The sequence below is a fragment of the Enoplosus armatus genome, chromosome 17 (genome assembly GCF_043641665.1).
Source record: "Enoplosus armatus isolate fEnoArm2 chromosome 17, fEnoArm2.hap1, whole genome shotgun sequence".
Lineage (NCBI taxonomy): Eukaryota > Metazoa > Chordata > Actinopteri > Centrarchiformes > Enoplosidae > Enoplosus > Enoplosus armatus.
Genome location: NC_092196.1, coordinates 6326272 through 6343370, shown reverse-complemented (window position 1 = coordinate 6343370; position 17099 = coordinate 6326272). Strand labels below are relative to the sequence as shown.

The 17099-nt window shown below is 42.3% G+C and overlaps 3 protein-coding genes across 3 annotated transcripts; 1 reads left to right on the top strand and 2 right to left on the bottom strand.

The window, feature by feature from the left end:
- Positions 1–309: 309 nt before the first annotated feature.
- On the bottom strand, positions 310–4435 carry pdap1b (pdgfa associated protein 1b). Its single transcript, XM_070923397.1, has 6 exons — positions 4330–4435; positions 3925–4016; positions 3417–3518; positions 3105–3226; positions 2548–2699; positions 310–799 (listed from the first exon to the last, which is right to left on the bottom strand). The coding sequence occupies exons 1-6, from the start codon at positions 4340–4342 to the stop codon at positions 744–746; spliced, it is 537 nt and encodes a 178-aa protein (XP_070779498.1). The 5' UTR covers positions 4343–4435; the 3' UTR covers positions 310–743.
- Positions 4436–4918: 483 nt separating this feature from the next.
- On the top strand, positions 4919–7576 carry bud31 (BUD31 homolog). The gene is made up of 4 exons (XM_070923578.1): positions 4919–5072; positions 5511–5633; positions 6057–6223; positions 7029–7576. The coding sequence occupies exons 1-4, from the start codon at positions 4979–4981 to the stop codon at positions 7077–7079; spliced, it is 435 nt and encodes a 144-aa protein (XP_070779679.1). The 5' UTR covers positions 4919–4978; the 3' UTR covers positions 7080–7576.
- Positions 7577–10931: 3355 nt separating this feature from the next.
- smcr8a (Smith-Magenis syndrome chromosome region, candidate 8a) lies at positions 10932–15486 on the bottom strand. Its single transcript, XM_070923816.1, has 3 exons — positions 14885–15486; positions 12102–13910; positions 10932–11391 (listed from the first exon to the last, which is right to left on the bottom strand). Exons 1-3 carry the CDS (start codon positions 15484–15486, stop codon positions 10932–10934), a joined length of 2871 nt encoding a protein of 956 aa, XP_070779917.1.
- Between the last annotated feature and the right edge of the window lie 1613 nt (positions 15487–17099).

Here is a 17099-nt window from a genome sequence, read left to right as displayed (position 1 = left end):
AAATAAAGAAAATTCATGTACTACTTAATACATACCTTGAGTAATCCTAAATTATTTTATTTTTCTTAATCATATCTACTTCTGATGTCAGGGCCATTTTATATTCATTAATTTAATTGATTGAACTGTTCAACATGCTGCTAAAGAGCCTTCTCTGCACTGCCAGATTCAACTTCTACTATTCCAAAATAAACATCTGCTATATTGACTCATCTCATTTTCATATCAGACCCAACATGGACTATTGCACCCGAGGCTGGTACAGCCTGCTCTGAACCACTTTTCTCACAGGGAAATAAAGCACATAAAGAAATAGACACATTTTTACTGGTTTCATCATATTAATCTGAAATACTTTCATGAGTCAGTTATGTACAATATAAGATCCCCCACAAAAAACATAGTGGCAAAGCTCAGTTAGCAAAGTCAGAATTGTACAATGATAAGTATACCAATATTAATATCATGTACAGGATCATATGTTAGAAGTGTACATGAAGACCGTTGTATTCTCAATTGTAGCTATACTTCCTGGAGGGATCCTTTACTTCATGCCAAAATATACACAACCCCTCTCTCCACTGGTGTCTCCTCAACCAGTTTTCCAAATGGTCATATGTTACAGTAACATCAACATCATAGCTCCTCCTTTAAAAATAGTCTATATATATATATATAGACACACACGCACACATCGGGCCAGTCCATGAACATGTGAAAATGCCTCTGATAAATACTCTGCATCATTTCAGTGAGAGGGAGTTTACTCCTCTAGCCGCTGCTGCCGCTGCGTCTTTTGCTGTAAGCAGAAGATAAAAGAAAGACACAATCAGCTTGACACACTGCATGGACATGTAGTGGTAGCACAGTGGCAGTATGGGGACTGTGGCTGCTGTTTGAGCTCTCTGTGCAGAAGGGCTGACTGAATTAAGAAAAGGCTTACTCCAGCTGAGTTTTTAATGTTTCCAGTTGACTCTATAAAAAGAGAACTTGGTGGAAAAGTACATGATATCGCAGTAAAAGACTGACACTAAAGCTGCATGTCCCAGGCAAGAAGTCAGCATCCTCACCAGCTGATCCATGAAGAAGACATGGGAATAAAGAAACAGCACTTTTCTGGTACTGCAGTCTAGAGCTAGTTTAGTCCTGCAGTAATAAGCATGATAAGAATTCGGGAGTGTATCTATGTTCCAATGGTCCTACGTTCCCCAGCTCAATATCCTCTAAATATGACGCAATAAGGAGACATTTGAAGGCTTTCCCTTGGTCAATATGTTGAAATCACCCACCTCCAGCTCATAGCCTACTGATGCTATACTCCCTCAAATTTGCAGGCATGACAGTTTTCTTGACTTAAGACTTTGATATCTCCAGTGGCTGAACAGATTTTTACCATTCAAACTGCATTTGAAACTGCACCGAATCTGCCTTTGTTCTTTTGCAATTTGAACTGTGAAGATAGCCCTTACCAATCTCTTACATGTTAGTTTATATCAAGAGACACACATGCTGGGAACATAGGACCCTATTTAATTCTACATACTATTACCTTGTTTCGCTGCTTAGCTTACTTGGACTAACAGGACAGAGGTAAGATTTACACTTAATTGTTCGTATTTTCAAACAGTATGTTTTCACTTGTAAAGTTACAAGAGAAAAGGCTTTTATGATGAGGACAAACCAACGTATTTGACGAACGTACTGTAACGCTACCTTTGATAACAAGTTTGACTGGACAATCACAGGTCAGGTGAAGAGTTTAGCAAACGGTCAATAGCAAAACTAATGCTCCATTAGCAAAGCTGAGGGTATTAAAACATTTTTAGAATCCTCAGACTCATCATCATCACATATTTAAGGACAAACTTTTGTAGCAGATTGAAATTGAAGTTGTAGGCACACAACTTTCCAGATTGTCCAGTCATTAAAAGTGATAAATAAATTAAAGTATTGTGACAGTTTGATTTTCTGTGTACTAAGTTGTATTATTTGGTTAGGGGTGCCAGCCAGGTCTCTCTCCTGGCATTAAAGATAAATCAGTCACGTTATGTTTGTAATTTTGTTTTTTGTTTTGTTCAAACCTCACAAAGGGCAGTAAATTAAAATGTCTACCCTACCCATTGAATGCTCATATCAACCCACAAGAAACAACACAAACACCATAGTTCAGTGCAAAACCACATGTTCATGTATTTAAAGACTTTCACAGAACCCCACAGACCCAAAGTTCGTCAAACATAAAGTAATCCAACTCAAAATTCAATTCAATAATTTGAATTTGATATCATATTGACACCTCCTGCTGCTCTGAGGCTCATTTTGGAGACAAGACAATGCTGAACCCCCACACACCACAAGATAACATGACTCAGCACTCCATGGTGACCTGCAGAGTGCAGTTTCTTCAAGATAATGAAAATAAGCTGTCAGCTTTCAGGTAATAAATTGTGAAGCATTTTCCTGGATTAGAGCACTTTCAATGTACGTGTTGTTTAATACAATCATACCTGTATAATAAAAAATGTCCTCGTTACATGTTTTGCTTACCTTTTTTCTCTTCTTCTTTCTTTCTTGCCGCCTCTTCCCTCTGTTTCTTGATAATTGCGAGGCGTGCGAGGTCGGCTTTGGCCTGGTCCGTCTTCCCTGCCAAGTGCATCTTCATGTAGCGCTCCTTTGCTTTCTGCTTCTCAATCTCCTCTCTGCGCCAGAGTGTGTGTGTCAAGGTTGGGAGAGTGACATGAGGAACGTCACTATCAAACATTTTTGACTGAGAATTTATACACATAAAACAAAAAAAACATCCTTTCAGTGTCTTTGGGCTATGACGCTGTGTGGTCATTCTCGTGAGTAGCACCATCACACCACTTCCAAAATCGGGTCTTAACATCATATTTTTGTGCAGATTTATCCTACAGTGCACAAAATATGCTGTTAATATGCTTTTTTAAACACATAACATTATGACATTTCTAGCACATAACACACAAGACAGTACAGCTGCGACATCTATAGTTAAAATGTTATTAAAAAATACTATTGTTAAAAATGAAGTTCCCATTTAGCACTGATACAATGTGACTGAGGTTTGACAGAAAAACACACACCTCTCTCTCCTTGATAACTGCCTGGGCTCATCCACCTCAATCTGCGTCACCTTCTTGGACTTCTGAGCCACTCTGTTGGGGTTCTCGATTTCTATTAAGCCCTCCACACCCGCTCTCCTCCTCTGCAAACACATCACAACAGCTCAATGCAAGCAAACAATGAAATAACCACGTTCATAAGACACTGAGACACAAGATGCTTCACAGGTGCACATAAAATACAATACAATACAAATAATGAGTACTTTATTATATACGACTGTGCGTGCGTGGTAACAGAGCAATGGAGCGACAGAAACTGTGTGACGGTACCAGGGAATTTTCATCATCGCTGTCATCTGATCCTGATGCTGGTAGCTTCTCCTCTGCCGTGTCATTCTGTGCTGCACCCGCCTCCTCCGCCTCCTGCTCTTGCTATAACATATAAATGACAGGAAAATGTTATTAAACCGAGGCATCAGGTCAAACACAAGCAGTCACGACAGGGAACACATACAGCACCTATGTATGCAGGTTTTTACTCCATCCAAATGCCACAGCAGCTAATGCACCTTTCAGTTCCTCTCTTCAGGCTGGTGGAGTGCTACTGAGGGCAATCAGTGGTTGTTTACTTACAGTGGCACTCAAGCAATGTATCATGATCAGGTTACTCAGCTATATAGGGCCATAGTTAACACTTTCCGATGGAAAGATGCTATTAAGGTGCACTCTGGGAAGAGAAGGATCCAGCTTTTTTGGAGCTTGGCCAATACTTGCTGCACACACGTGTCCCCATGTGGCACATGATTGAACAATCTTTGGATGTACACTCTCCACCAACCTTTTTCCTCTCCTTCTCTGCCTTCATCTGGGCGTCTATCTCCTCTGGGCTGGTGTACGTCCGCACGCGACCCTTGTGGCCACCTTTCTTACCTGCAACGATGACCAAAAACAAAATGACAACACACACACACACACACAGACAGACACACGTTGTAAGGCAGGGGTGAAGAACAGCGAACAGACAGGTGTCAAAAGAAGCTGAGCGGTCTATAAACATGCTGTCAGTGCGTGTTTAATGTTTTAACACCCTCCAAAGCACAGATATGTAAGTTAAGGAAACTACTCTTGTTGTACAGAGGCGTGTCGCCTGGATCGCTGCCTGTTGTTGGGTAGCTAACAGCAGGCTAACAGATAACAGAAACTGACTTCAACAAAATGTAGCAGATTTTAAGATCATTCTTACCTCCTCTGGGCATTTTGACCAAAGACGCCTTTAATATAAACTCCCTGACAAGTAAACACTGACAGAAAACATAAGTGTTTAAGCAGCAGCACGAACTGACAGCTGACTGAACTCACAGTCTAGATGAGTAACACAATACTCTGAGTAGTCAAAGTATTTTCCTTTTAACAAAGCTTCAATACAGAGGATTTCCAAGCTATTAGTAAAAGCATTAGCTGATATGAACTAAATAATGTACATACTTCCATTTAATGCCCAGTTACCTGACTAAATGACGCGACTTATGAAATACAAGGAGCTAAATCATGTTGTTTATCTTAAGGCAATTTGCCAGTGTGCTAAAGTGATGCAATATGCCAGGAACGACAGACAGACATCTGCTTTGATTTAATCTCAGTAAACATATTTATACTGACCTGAATATATGTTTACATAAACGTATATTGTGTGTTAGTCTAGGGGAAGATTTAAGAAGTTATAAAATGCCGATAAATAGTGTGTGTTTATTTTGGGTGGTGACGTCATATGGGCGACGAGCAGGTGAAATGGACCCCCGGATGACGTCAAATTGTTGCGCCTGAGACGGGTTCGTGAAATCAAAACGATAACACCGTGAGCTTTTGTTCTATTTTGTACAAAACAGAGCAAAATGCCCAAAGTAAAGAGGAGTCGGAAGCCTCCCCCAGACGGCTGGGAGCTTATTGAGCCTACTTTGGACGAGCTGGATCAGAAAATGAGAGAAGGTAAGCCGGTAGAAGATGATTTCCCGATAGTGGCTACAACACTTGGCCGTCGGGCTGTAACGTTAACCACAGCGTGCAGTTTTTGCTGGGGAAATCATTTTAGCCTTCACTTCGCACTTTCTTTAACTGTTGTCAGATACCCATTCAGTTTTTTTTTTTACAACTGTTTAATCCTTGGGTGATTTTTTTGTTGTTGACATTTTGGAAATTGATACACTCGTTTGTTAAGTGTATCATTTTCCAAAATGTCAAAAAAACCCTTCCAAAATGTCAAAGGTTTACTGGTGCAATATTTGTAGGTCAGTCAAATGCAAATGTTTAATGTGTCTCTGTTTTAACTTGATTTTGTCTATAATGCTGTCACTGATGCGTTTGTGAGTGAATTCAAGCAAACTTATTTACTTTCTGCTCACCAAAGCTAATTTTCCTCTGTCCCAGCTGAAACAGAGCCACATGAGGGAAAGCGAAAGGTGGAGTCCCTTTGGCCAATTTTCAGGCTGCATCATCAGCGGAGTCGATACATCTATGACCTCTTCTACAAAAGGAAAGCCATCAGCAGAGGTAGACAGAGTTTCCCATCTACTGGTTGAACTACTTGACATGCGTTTGCCATTTCCTCTTCCTCTGCTGTGTACTTCAGCATTTGATGTAATCCTTTAAAATAAAGTTTTCTGAGTTTGAATAACATTTAATCTGTACAACATAATTTTGTAATGACTTGCCAAAGGATCTGTGAAGTTTATTAGATTTACTGCAAATACATGCCATACCCTCCTTATTTCCCCATGTGTACGTAGCAATTGCTTGAGAATTCAACATTTTCCAAGTCCCCCACTTTATTTAAGATGGTTGTCCAGTGCTTTTACCCCCTTGCAAAAAGGATTTTCCTACTTGGTATTTTATTTGTATATGACCAGGCATATGAAACCCATTCATAGTTATACTCTGTACTAGATGCCAAACCATTGTTGTCTTTCCTGACAGAGCTGTATGAGTACTGTATAAAGGAAGGCTATGCAGACAAGAACCTGATTGCCAAGTGGAAGAAGCAGGGCTACGAGAACCTGTGCTGCCTGCGTTGCATCCAAACACGAGACACCAACTTTGGAACCAACTGCATCTGCAGAGTCCCCAAGAGCAAGCTGGAAGTTGTAAGTCTGACAGAACTTCAGTGATTCTCACAATTTTGATCATTTTGAAAAAAAATCCCAGTGAGCGCTTGTTTTAAATAATGTGTTAAAGGCTCAGGTTGGTGCATTTGTGAAAATTGCCCAAGTGAGAGAAAGTAAACACAACACTGTAACACTACACACCTCTGACTGGACCAGAGAGTATCTCAGGCTCTTTGATTGGATGAGTGAGGCCAGGGGGCTCGCCAGTCACTATTTCAATATACACTAATCGTTGACATGCTTTGTGCGACACCCGCAGGAAGCCTCTGCCAAGGAAAAATAAAAACTAAATGTTTAATTTCAGAGGCCCTGTCAAATCCATATTGTAACAAGACTATAGCCATGCTAGCAGCACTGTGAGGTGGTGCTTTCAGCTAAATGAGTGTCTGTACAAAGTTTTGGCGCAATCCGTCCAGTTGTTGTTGAGATATTTCACAGAATATGTGAAAACCTTGACCTGCTGGTGACACTAGAGGAAAGGTCTGAGGATCAGTAAATTCAGTTGGATTCAACCTCTGGACACCTTGAATGTTGGATTTTAAATTGTATGACAATCCACTCTAGTTGTTGAGATAGACAATATCCCTAACAATGTTGGTGTTAAAATGTTGTAATAGTTTAAGAAACAGGATTTAGGATTTAGAAACCAGATACTTCTTAAAGGAAAGATGGACAGTTATCCAGTTACCATCCTAAATGGTGACATTATGGCATGTAAGGTGGCCTGTTCATCCCCTGTGAGTCCTCGTGGTCTAAATCCTGCTGTTTTCTTTCTTCTCTCCAGGGAAGGATCATTGAATGCACCCACTGTGGATGCAGAGGATGTTCTGGCTAAGTGCAGTTTTTGGAGATCTGGTCTATTTTCTGTTGGGCATCAGGGCTCACCCTCCATCTGTGCACTCTCAAAACCTCGAAACAACATTGTCTTTATTTCAGTCACCTGCATCAGAAACAAGTCACTGATATCTTCACCACCATTCTCAGCTGCCTTCATAGGGGTCAGTATGTGGTACCCGTTAGATAGGGGAGCCGAGGAGAATACACAGAGGGGCCATATTGTATTACTTACATTTGTTTTTGTGTTGTTTTTTTAAAATATTTTATGCCCTCAACTCCAAAAGCTCAAAGTAGGAAGTTGAAGTTAGCTGTTTCTGAATCAGGCCTGTCATTCCAGATAGTCATACCCGCTGTGAAGGTTGTTTTTAATTCTAATGTTTCATTTCATTTGAAGAGGGCTGGGAGGGAAATGCTTTTTGTTTGAAATGTCATTGTTCAACTTTTTCTTCATCATTGTTCTTGTAGTCTAATTTTAAATAAAACAATTCTGATTTACTTGGTCTCTTCTTTTTCTATTTGTGATGCAAGTGTGAGATCCAATTTAGACTTTAGTTTTATCATTCATCTGTAAGCATAATTCATCTTATGATTTAAAAAAGCCCATTATTGACTGTAGAGGATTGTTACATACGTCTCTGTTTCTTGAAGTAGTATAAAGTTAAACATGTCAATACTTTTTTGTGTCTGTATTTCTGTTGATCTTGATGACCTCTGCACATGCTCAGTTCCTTTATAAAGGTGATATTTAGTTGTTTGAGGTCAAGGCCAAAATAATTGGTCAATATTCCCAAATTCAATCATTAATTTGACCTTTTCTTATGGTTTTACTACTGAAGTTTATGAAACAGTAGCTCTTGTTGATCTTCCATGTTGTTTTTTTGACAACCAAATGGAGAAAATATATCATACTTACGCAGTATCTTTATAATGTTGCCCAACAGAAAACCATGATAGCTACTCAAGACATGAAGAATTGCAGACATTCTTCAGTTTGTGGTATTCTGTCATTTCATCTAAGGCACAGACATTGCAGATGATATTTACTCTAAACTACATCTTATCATGTCACTGTCCAGCTGTAAAAATACTGACCCTCAGGCCAGCTAATATGATGTGAGCTCTCCTTCAGAGCGAGCACCTCCTGCATCTGAGGCACATCTCCCATAAATGTAGTCAGCCCACTCACTCAGTCCCTGCAGATTAATGTTGTTGCAAAGAGTGAACAGTATTTGTCTTCAGTCCACCACCTTGCCTTCTGCTGCTCCAGCAGGGCAATTAGATGCTTTCACAGATGAGCATTTATTATTCATGACACCTCAAATGCTCGCACAGCCGTCATCGCTAAAGCAAGTCACACAGTCTGTTGGAGTATATGATGTTTAATAATGATCTATAGTTTGTTCTGTTTCTTCCAGTATCTCACAGCATGATCAACTAACACATGTGCCCAGGCATCCACGTAAAAATGAAATCGTTTCAAATAATTTAATGGAATAAAATGAATATCAACATTACATAAAAGCATCAAGACATTCACAACGTGCTTTATTAAAATCGCTGGCAACAACGCCATCTTACAGGGCTGAAGTGAGCACGACGCCCACCTCCTGATGAGATACGAAAGGCAGACATGATATGGCAACATAAGGACACTGAGTGACGACATGTTAAGCACACTGTGGTATGGCTTATTCAGATTACATTCACCTTTTTTGCATTAGAGGAACAATACCTAAAAAAAAAAAAAAAGAGTTGTTACATCTGAGCAGAGAAATGTGTTATTCAAGCGGTAAAAAATAAAAAGACATCACATGTGGCAAAAAAAAAAAAAGAATTGTTAAGCCAAATTTGCACTGAACTAAAATAATATATTAAGTGTAATAAAAAGTGTGAGGTTACTGTCAATAGGTAAAAGCAAATGCCTTAAAACTAAAATGTTGTCTTGTATGTAGCAGGAAGGACAGCAATGATCCCACATTGTTTGACCTTTCACATTAAAACTCTGACCATGCAGTCACAAGTACAGTTACCATCCTAGATACAGAAGTACAGCTCCATCACTAACGCCACAGAATTAGGAACAGTAAAATAATACTATCTAAAAATACTATCAGAGACGCTTCTTCGGTGTCGTCTCACTGGCCGATGTTACAGAACTAAAACAAACATTTTCTACTTGTGAAATTCTCCAGCATCCTCCAAAGAGAAGATCTGGGTGTACTCAGCATAGTGATCATAATCCAAATTTTGTCCTAAAACAAAAATAACAAAAAATAAATACAGAACAGTTGAGTTTTGTTCATAGCACAGGATCATTGAGAAGAAAATAAATAATGTCCTAAATCAAGAGTCAGGCTTAGAGTTTTGCTTTTGATGGCACAGGAAATCAACTTTTCCCATAATAAAATCTATACAAACACAACATCACTGTCTCAGCAACATCTCCTCAAACTGTTCAGCATCGTGTCCAAGTCAGTCAGTTCATCCAAATAAAACAAGAGAGAAATATTATCAATACAGTGATTCACCCCGGCACAAGACAGTCTCATGCTAACACTACAACACTCTCACACAACTGTAAGACAACAGTGAAATTCAATACATTTAGGTTAAGTAGGTTTAAAATGTTCCTGACTGTGTGAGTAATATCCATTAAAATGCTCGCCAGCAGTCAATGTTGACAGGTTTTGGCTGCTGCTGGCCCTACGTGGGTGAGTGTGTGTGCGTGATGACGTTAACTTCTCTGGACATGCAATATCACGTGGAGCCCACTGGACCTAATTCACACAGCAAAATACACTTCCTCATGCATCACAACCTGAAAGCAGCCACTGGGAATGTTTACTCCATGCTCTCATATCAAAGATCAAATCTAATCAGTTACAATCCAACATCATCGTCTCTATTTGGAATAAAACGCAGATTCATCCGTTACTGCAGGAATGTGTGTTAAAATTCATTCACGAAAGAGCAAACTGAAAGTGTGAGCGAGTGAAATAGAAATATAAAAAAAGGATAGGCTTCAGAAAGGTTTTGACCTTTGGAAGTTATGTGGTAGTTTTCAAAGAGAGAGGCATGTCACAAAACCAGCTGTAGCAAGCCTGCATGGTGCTAATAAGGTTTCATGGACAGATTCAGAGAGACGTCTGTTCCCCACAGGCAGAAAATGTCAGCATGTGAGTTTGTTACAGTAATCCTGAAAAACATGTTTACATATAGCTGAGATGATATCATAGCTGACAAACTGCTCAGTGATTGGTGGGTGTTGACACAGAGCTGTGATTTAGCCTGTTAGCGAGGTGGCTGAGGTCAGACCAGCACACACACACAGCCATGTCAGATTGAGCTTTGTAAAATGTAGTGTGTGTGTGTGTGTGTGTGTGTGTGTGTGTGTGTGTGTGTGTTGTGGTGGTGCGGAAGGGTGGTGGTGTGGCGGCGGGGACTGACCTTAAACAAGTCAGTGCAAGTAACATTTTTTTTCCATGTAAGTGAAAAACACACAAATGGCTCAAAGGACAATAAGTAGAACTGACCTTCGCCTGCTCCGTTATGTGTGTTTGTGACTGTCAACATGCTCTGGACCAAATACACACCAATACAAGTAAACCGCTCACTGACATTCACAACTCACTCTGTCTCCTTTTTCCTGCAAATACAGGAAAGAGCAAGACCAGAGAGAAAGACAGCAAGGCAGAGAGAGATTACGCAGATAAAACAATAACCAGTTCAGAGTTTGTCCTGAAACTAAAATGACCATAGACCTTATTAAGATCCCCCTTGGTCCATTAAAAACCAAAGGATCAAAGATGACTTCTGTTAAGACCTGTGTGGGAATCCTCCTCCCAGTATATTAGATTTTGTATAAAACGCTGGTGGTGTAGTTGAAACTAAAACAAGATGCTGCTGCACTGCTCCCAGTAGCGGGCTGTAGGTACTGCTGAGTGATGAGCTGGCTGAGGTAGAGCAGTATCAGGCTGTCCTCCTCGCCCAGCCCCAGCTGCTCCTGCAGGAAGCAGCGGCGCCGGCCCTCCACAACCTCGGGACCCTCCGTGGAGCTGACCGGCAGATGGAGGTGGTGGGTGAAGGTAAGCAGGAAGGCCTTGGCTGTCAGGCGGCAGAGCGTGCTCTGTAAGTGAAGGAAGTAGGTGGAACCACGGCGGATATAGGTGCGGTGGTCGGCTATATTGGCAAGGAGTTCGCCACGATACGGCGGGCAGCGCAAGGTCTTCTGGTCGGCATCCAGGATGGAGATGTAGCGACTGTAGCGGGACAGCGAGTAAAGCATGCTGGAACCCACAGGGGACGCTACTCTGTGGGGGACAGACAGACAGATACTGAAATTAATATTTATTTAATATTACTATCATATCTTGATTTACACCCATAAATACTTTCTGCATATCCAATTCTGCCTTTATGCCACAATCTTTTAACCATATTTGAAATTTGGTCCAAAACAGTGCCCCTGGAGGGAAGTGCCAATATATGTGAGTCTCAACTAAATCTGCTCACATTGCAGATGTGTATAACTCGAAATTGTTTTGTGGCTAGGATTCTGTAAAACAATTTAAATTGAATGCTTGGCTTTGACCCTCCCCGTGATGAAGAAAATCCACAGTTTTGATATATCACAGTGGTGTCACGATTCAATTATGTAAAATATTGTAATCCTTTGGGGAATTGACAGCCCACTCTGTCGTAAGAAAGGGAAACGAGTAGAAATGAAAAAGAAATGCAAGGACAGACGTGAGGCTGGAGGTTCAATAGTTGAATAGTTGGTTGTGTGAGTCATCGAGGACTGAGTCAGACCAGATGAGTAATAGTACTGCAAGGTGTAATACAAACTACAAAGAGGAATAAACCATCATTTACAAACTTTACATTAATGGAGGATCTCTAAGGTTCTGTGAGCATCAAGCTTAATGTTTTCGTAAATCTATGTTAGTAACATCAGCTTTCATCATAATTTGTATAAGAGTGTCAGTTAAATGCATAAAATATAAATGCAAATTGGAAATACCTTTGCAATCCAATGAGTTTCCACCTCTGCAGGTCAGTAAGGGTGAAGGGGCAGGACAGCCAGGCTTGAACCCTCTCTCCACACTTCCCAGGACCAGGTACAAAGAGGGCCAGCGCAGCAACCAGTCGGCGGACTCTACCCTCATCTGCCCCAAGCACCACCAAGGTTCTGCCGCTCAGCAGACTCCACAGAGCTTGCATGGCAAAGGGGTACTGTCGCACAAATCTCAGCGCTCCTTGCCCAGCCTTCTTCCTTTGACGCAGGGTCACCACCCCGCCATAGCCAAGAGGTGAGGCAGCCCGATCAGACCCTGTAGAAGCACTCATGGTACAGTCTGACCCATCCTCTGCTGAGGTACGGGAAACTGCATCTCCAAGGAGCCCCACAGGCAGCTCCAGCCCAGCTGCAGGGCTTTCTGAGCATGGAGAACCCACCGTGTAGTCATCCTGGAGTGGAAGTAGGGCCTGGGGCTCCTGGTTGACCACAAGGGTTTGACAGGGCTGCGAGAGGGAGCTTTGGTCAAGACGAGGCACCGACTCTGGGGCAGAGGCCTCGTAAAGGAAACCCTCTTGGGCCATACAGCATGCTGTGTCTATTGGTACCAACAAGTCAGACTCCAACTCACAAGCCCCATCAGTTACTCCCTCACACTCATCCTCCCGACTGGCCTCCAGCTCAGACACCACTTCCAGCAAAGACACAGGTGTGTCGTCTCCCCCGTTATCATCCTCCCCAGCAGTGGTCTCCATCTCTTCACTGCTGCTCCTGTCCGTGTTATGGTCAGGGTCAGGGGTCAGGTCAGAATCAGGATCAGGAGCTTCTGACTGCATACTAGCCAGATTTTGTTGCCTCTCTGCTTGACCCACCCCACTCTTATCGCTGCTAAAGCTTCCTTTGGTCTCCTCTGAGCTCTCCTGAGTCTCCAATGTCTGGTCTGAGGGAGAGGACTCCAGATGGCTTTCCAAAAGCCCAAGCTCACTCTCTTGAGTTTGGCTGGTCTCAGAGGCTGGGTCTAGGGGATCTGGAGGCTCCAGAGCAACTAGCTCTAGAGGTTCTGGAGGCTCCAGAGCAACTAGCTCTAGAGGTTCTGGTCCTAGCACAATAGGGGGCGGATTTAAGAGTGTATAATTATCAACAGCATGGTTCACAGCACAGAATGGTTTTAGTGTTCCCCCTTCATCCTCATAATCATCACCGAGGTCCTCCTCAAACAAGAAGTTGGTAACTCTCTGTTTCCTGCGTAGCGCCCTGTCCAGGCGGTGCGTGTGCAGGAAACACAGGTCCCCCCGAAAACTCCTCTCTGTCTCCTTCAGGAGCTCCACGGTGGCCTCGTAGAAAGTATTGTCGCACAGCTCTCGCATGGTCTTCAGGCGCTTATCGAAACACTTTGCAGACTTGGCTTTGATCAGCTGTGGTGTGTAGGACGGCCTGCGTTTAACTCCCTCATCTTCCTCCACGTCCGCTTCTTCTTCACCTCCTTCATCATCAGTCTGACCCTGCCCTTTCTCCCCCTTCTCCCCTTTGTCACTGTAACTGAAGGGGTTGGCAAGCTTGGCGTATTTGTCTAACAGCTCCTCACACTCACTCAGGCACTCTGTCATACACTTCTGGCAGGTGACAGCATGAGGATCTCGGCGCGGGCGGTGATGGTAGGAGCTGATCTGTCTCAGCAGGTCTCTGTGTTCATAGATGCTCTTTTCCACGTTTGCAATCTCGTTGGCCTTCTCCACAGCATGAGCGGAGTACATGCGCTGAGGCCCCGCCTCTCTCTGCAGGCCCTCCTCCCTCTGCAACACAGAGTGAGTGTACCTGAGGGGAAGAAAACAGAGTCACTGATTCACCTGTGTTCATACACGCAAAGGGAACACCGTTTGAAAAATATGACTTTTTCCACATGAGGAAATCAGCATAACAGAGAAACCACTACACAAGAAACACAAAAACCTGGTCCCCAGAGGATGATTCCTACTGATGCTCTTACTGTTCCTCTAGTGCCAACAGGAAGTTCAGATAAAATTTCAAATTCAATTACTACTTACTTCAAGACTACTACAAACCTGCAAAACTAATGACATCAGCCTCATCTGTGCTTTGTACTTTGAGCTCATTAGCAAATGGTAGTATGCTAACACACTAAATTAAAATGGTGAACATGATCAACATTATACCAGCTAATCATCAGCATGTTAGCACTGTCATTGTGACCATGTTAGCATGCTGAAAGGATCTGTTACACATTTCCCAAGACAAATATTACAAATTGAACAAAGCAAGCAACTTCCATGCTGCCCCAGAAGTTCTACGTTTACTGCAAGGTTTTGGTAATTTGATCAATTGCAGTTTTGTTATGGACTTTGCACCAAGGCACAGTATCAACTTTGAGGTTGAGGTTTCAGGAGGGAGAGCTTCTGAAAAGGTTTATTATTCTAGTTTATAATGTGCTCAGGGTGGCAAACTAACTGACAATCAGAAACCTTGGAGTCTGGTGGTATTATTCCTGTATCCCTGTTTGGTCTCTGGGCACATAATCAAGCTACCATGTATAGTCTTCTGTGTGCACACTACTCAGTGGGAACTTGGAGGCAACTAGATACATAGACAATACACAGAGGGCAGTAGGCATGAGTTAGGGGTGGGGGTGAGGGGTCTATAAGGAGCCAACAGCACTGATTAATCCAGCCCTGCTGTTAACATTTTTTCACAGATTACGCGGCTACATGATTTGACAAAATATTTGAACCCTATGTGGGATAGCAATTAAAAGGTTGTATTGAAGTTCTTACTCTAGGTCCCGCAGCTTCCTCTGAAGCTCCTTGGCAAATGCTCTCCTGTTCCCAGCCTTCAGACACTCAGAGGCCTGTGAGAAGCGGAGGGACAGCTCCTGAAACTGCAGCATGATTTTCCTCTCATCTGCTGAAACATATGCCATACAGAACGGTCGCACAAAGCCCCTCGCCTCCAGGTCGTAAAGCGTAAGGTGATGGACGTAGGCGAACGCCCCTTCCTTTGAGTCGCCCAGCACCACCCTCGAGTCCTCCACAAAGCTGAGCCTTGGGTAGCCACTACCAGGTGGATGTCCCACGAAGGATGCCTGGTAGTCCACTGACATGATGCGCAGGGAGAAGTAGTTGAGGTCGAAGGTGCCGCAGACTTTGGGGTCATCAGGGATGGTGAGGAGAGGCTGCGGGCCCACCTGCTCAGAGAACTCAGAGATAAGGATAAAGTCTTTGGTGAACTTGGCATAGGAGGTTTTGGCCCAAGGGTTGGAGTCAGCCAGCGGATGGAGGGGAACAGAGAACTCCTCGGGGAGAGCCCAGGGGTCCGGACTTGTCTGCCCATACTCATCCTCTTTAGTGAAAGCCACCACGTCAGGTGAGCCTATCATAGTGGTGTTGTGGAGCAAGGCATGAGAAACACAACACACAGTGCAGCACAGGTAACAGTCATAAACCAGCTGTCAGAGCACAGTGGTGGAGGGCAGCCACATAAAGTACAGTCAGACTGACCATTCTGCTCTCACATTGTCCAGGCAGTAAATTTGTTAGTGAGGTTAAAAGAGCTGTAGAGTCTAGGGGCCCAGAGATGGAGAGGGTCCACAAAAAAATCAAGCTGTTTATATAATTTAAAATAGGGGGTCCCACGGCTGAGTGGGCCCAAAATTCAGCTTCCCCCCTGCAGGAGCCAGTCCACAGAACAAGAGCCTTGATATTTGTCAGATAAAATAAAGTAGGCACCTCGACAGAAATACAAATCAGTGTGTCTGTTAACAAAAGCAATTATCTTGCGCCAATCACAGGGTCCGGGCAGACATCAGACCACTCATGCTGTGCAGAGCGATAAAATACAAAGCAGCATCAATGAGGCGCTTCTCTCCGTCTCCTCTTCTTGTCTTCGTGCGTCGTCTCCATCACGTTACTGTGTCCTGGGATAAAATGCGGGACGCTGGTGCGACAGACACACCGTTAACAGACAGAAGCGCTACATGTAATTTTCACATCCAGAGACAGACGCCATGTTTACCCAGCTGGTTGTAGTCTCGTCAGGTGACCAATCCGCCTCCCATCTGGAGAAATTCCACCCAGAAACAGAAATTTGACATATTTTGCCTATAATGACTAAGTACTTAATGTGATTATCAAAAAGAAGTCACTCATTGTTCCAGTCATTCACTGTCAATTTTCCAGTTTAGCAGTTCATTTTGTCGTCTCAGTACTTGTACTCTGTGCAATGTCAATAAAGTTGAATCTAAATCTAAAAAAATGATATAAGGCTGTAGCCAGGAGGTCATAAGTCAGTTCCCCAAACATCTCAACATTTTTTATTATTGGGATTTATCATATTGTTTATTTGTGTAGATCAGTTGTATTTTCTGCAAATTTCATTTATGTGGAGCATTTGCATGTGTCCTGAAATTACTTTAGAAATCAAAACAGTTCTCTAGCTAAAAGAACCATCTCAGAACTTTGATTATAATTTACTTACTTTAGCAGATACCAGATTACATGCTGTATTTCTGAGCAGGAAACTTCCTACCAAATTATTCAGAAATTATGGACCTGTAAAATAAAATATGACAGTTTTCATGACAGGTCTTTTCAGAGCTCTCTCCATGCTGTTAGGAATATATTTTGGGGGAGTAATACTGAATCATTTATTTGTTTGGCCTTTGTAAATTGTAAACTCCCCCAAGGTTGATTGTAAACACCTCAAACCTCAAACAGCCTTAGCTTGTAGATGTTAAAATAGGAAAATGCAAATATTGATTTAGGGTGGATTTTATAATTTTCTCTGATCTAATCAATATTATTTACAATATAATTATTATTATGCAGACGTATTATCTGTAATAACACGACATGTGGTCCGCATTTAGACAATAGTCAATTTGAAGGCACTTATTTTACTATTATTATAAACTTGTTTTATGGAGACGTTTTGATAGTTGCACGATTTTACGACAGTATTACGACCTATATTACGGCAGTATTTGACAGGCGG

Coding starts and splice junctions, on each gene's coding strand:
- smcr8a (XM_070923816.1), bottom strand. CDS start 15,486: ATGATAGGCTCACCTGACGTGGTGGCTTTCACTAAAGAGGATGAGTAT. Junction 13,911..14,884: donor AGGAAGCTGCGGGACCTAGA/GTAAGAACTTCA, acceptor TCTTCCCCTCAG/GTACACTCACTCTGTGTTGC. Junction 11,392..12,101: donor AAACTCATTGGATTGCAAAG/GTATTTCCAATT, acceptor TGTCCCCCACAG/AGTAGCGTCCCCTGTGGGTT.
- bud31 (XM_070923578.1), top strand. CDS start 4,979: ATGCCCAAAGTAAAGAGGAGTCGGAAGCCTCCCCCAGACGGCTGGGAG. Junction 5,634..6,056: donor AAGGAAAGCCATCAGCAGAG/GTAGACAGAGTT, acceptor CTTTCCTGACAG/AGCTGTATGAGTACTGTATA. Junction 6,224..7,028: donor CCAAGAGCAAGCTGGAAGTT/GTAAGTCTGACA, acceptor TCTTCTCTCCAG/GGAAGGATCATTGAATGCAC.
- pdap1b (XM_070923397.1), bottom strand. Junction 3,519..3,924: donor CAGAGAAGGAGAGGAAAAAG/GTTGGTGGAGAG, acceptor TATATGTTATAG/CAAGAGCAGGAGGCGGAGGA. Junction 3,227..3,416: donor GCGATGATGAAAATTCCCTG/GTACCGTCACAC, acceptor ATGTGTTTGCAG/AGGAGGAGAGCGGGTGTGGA.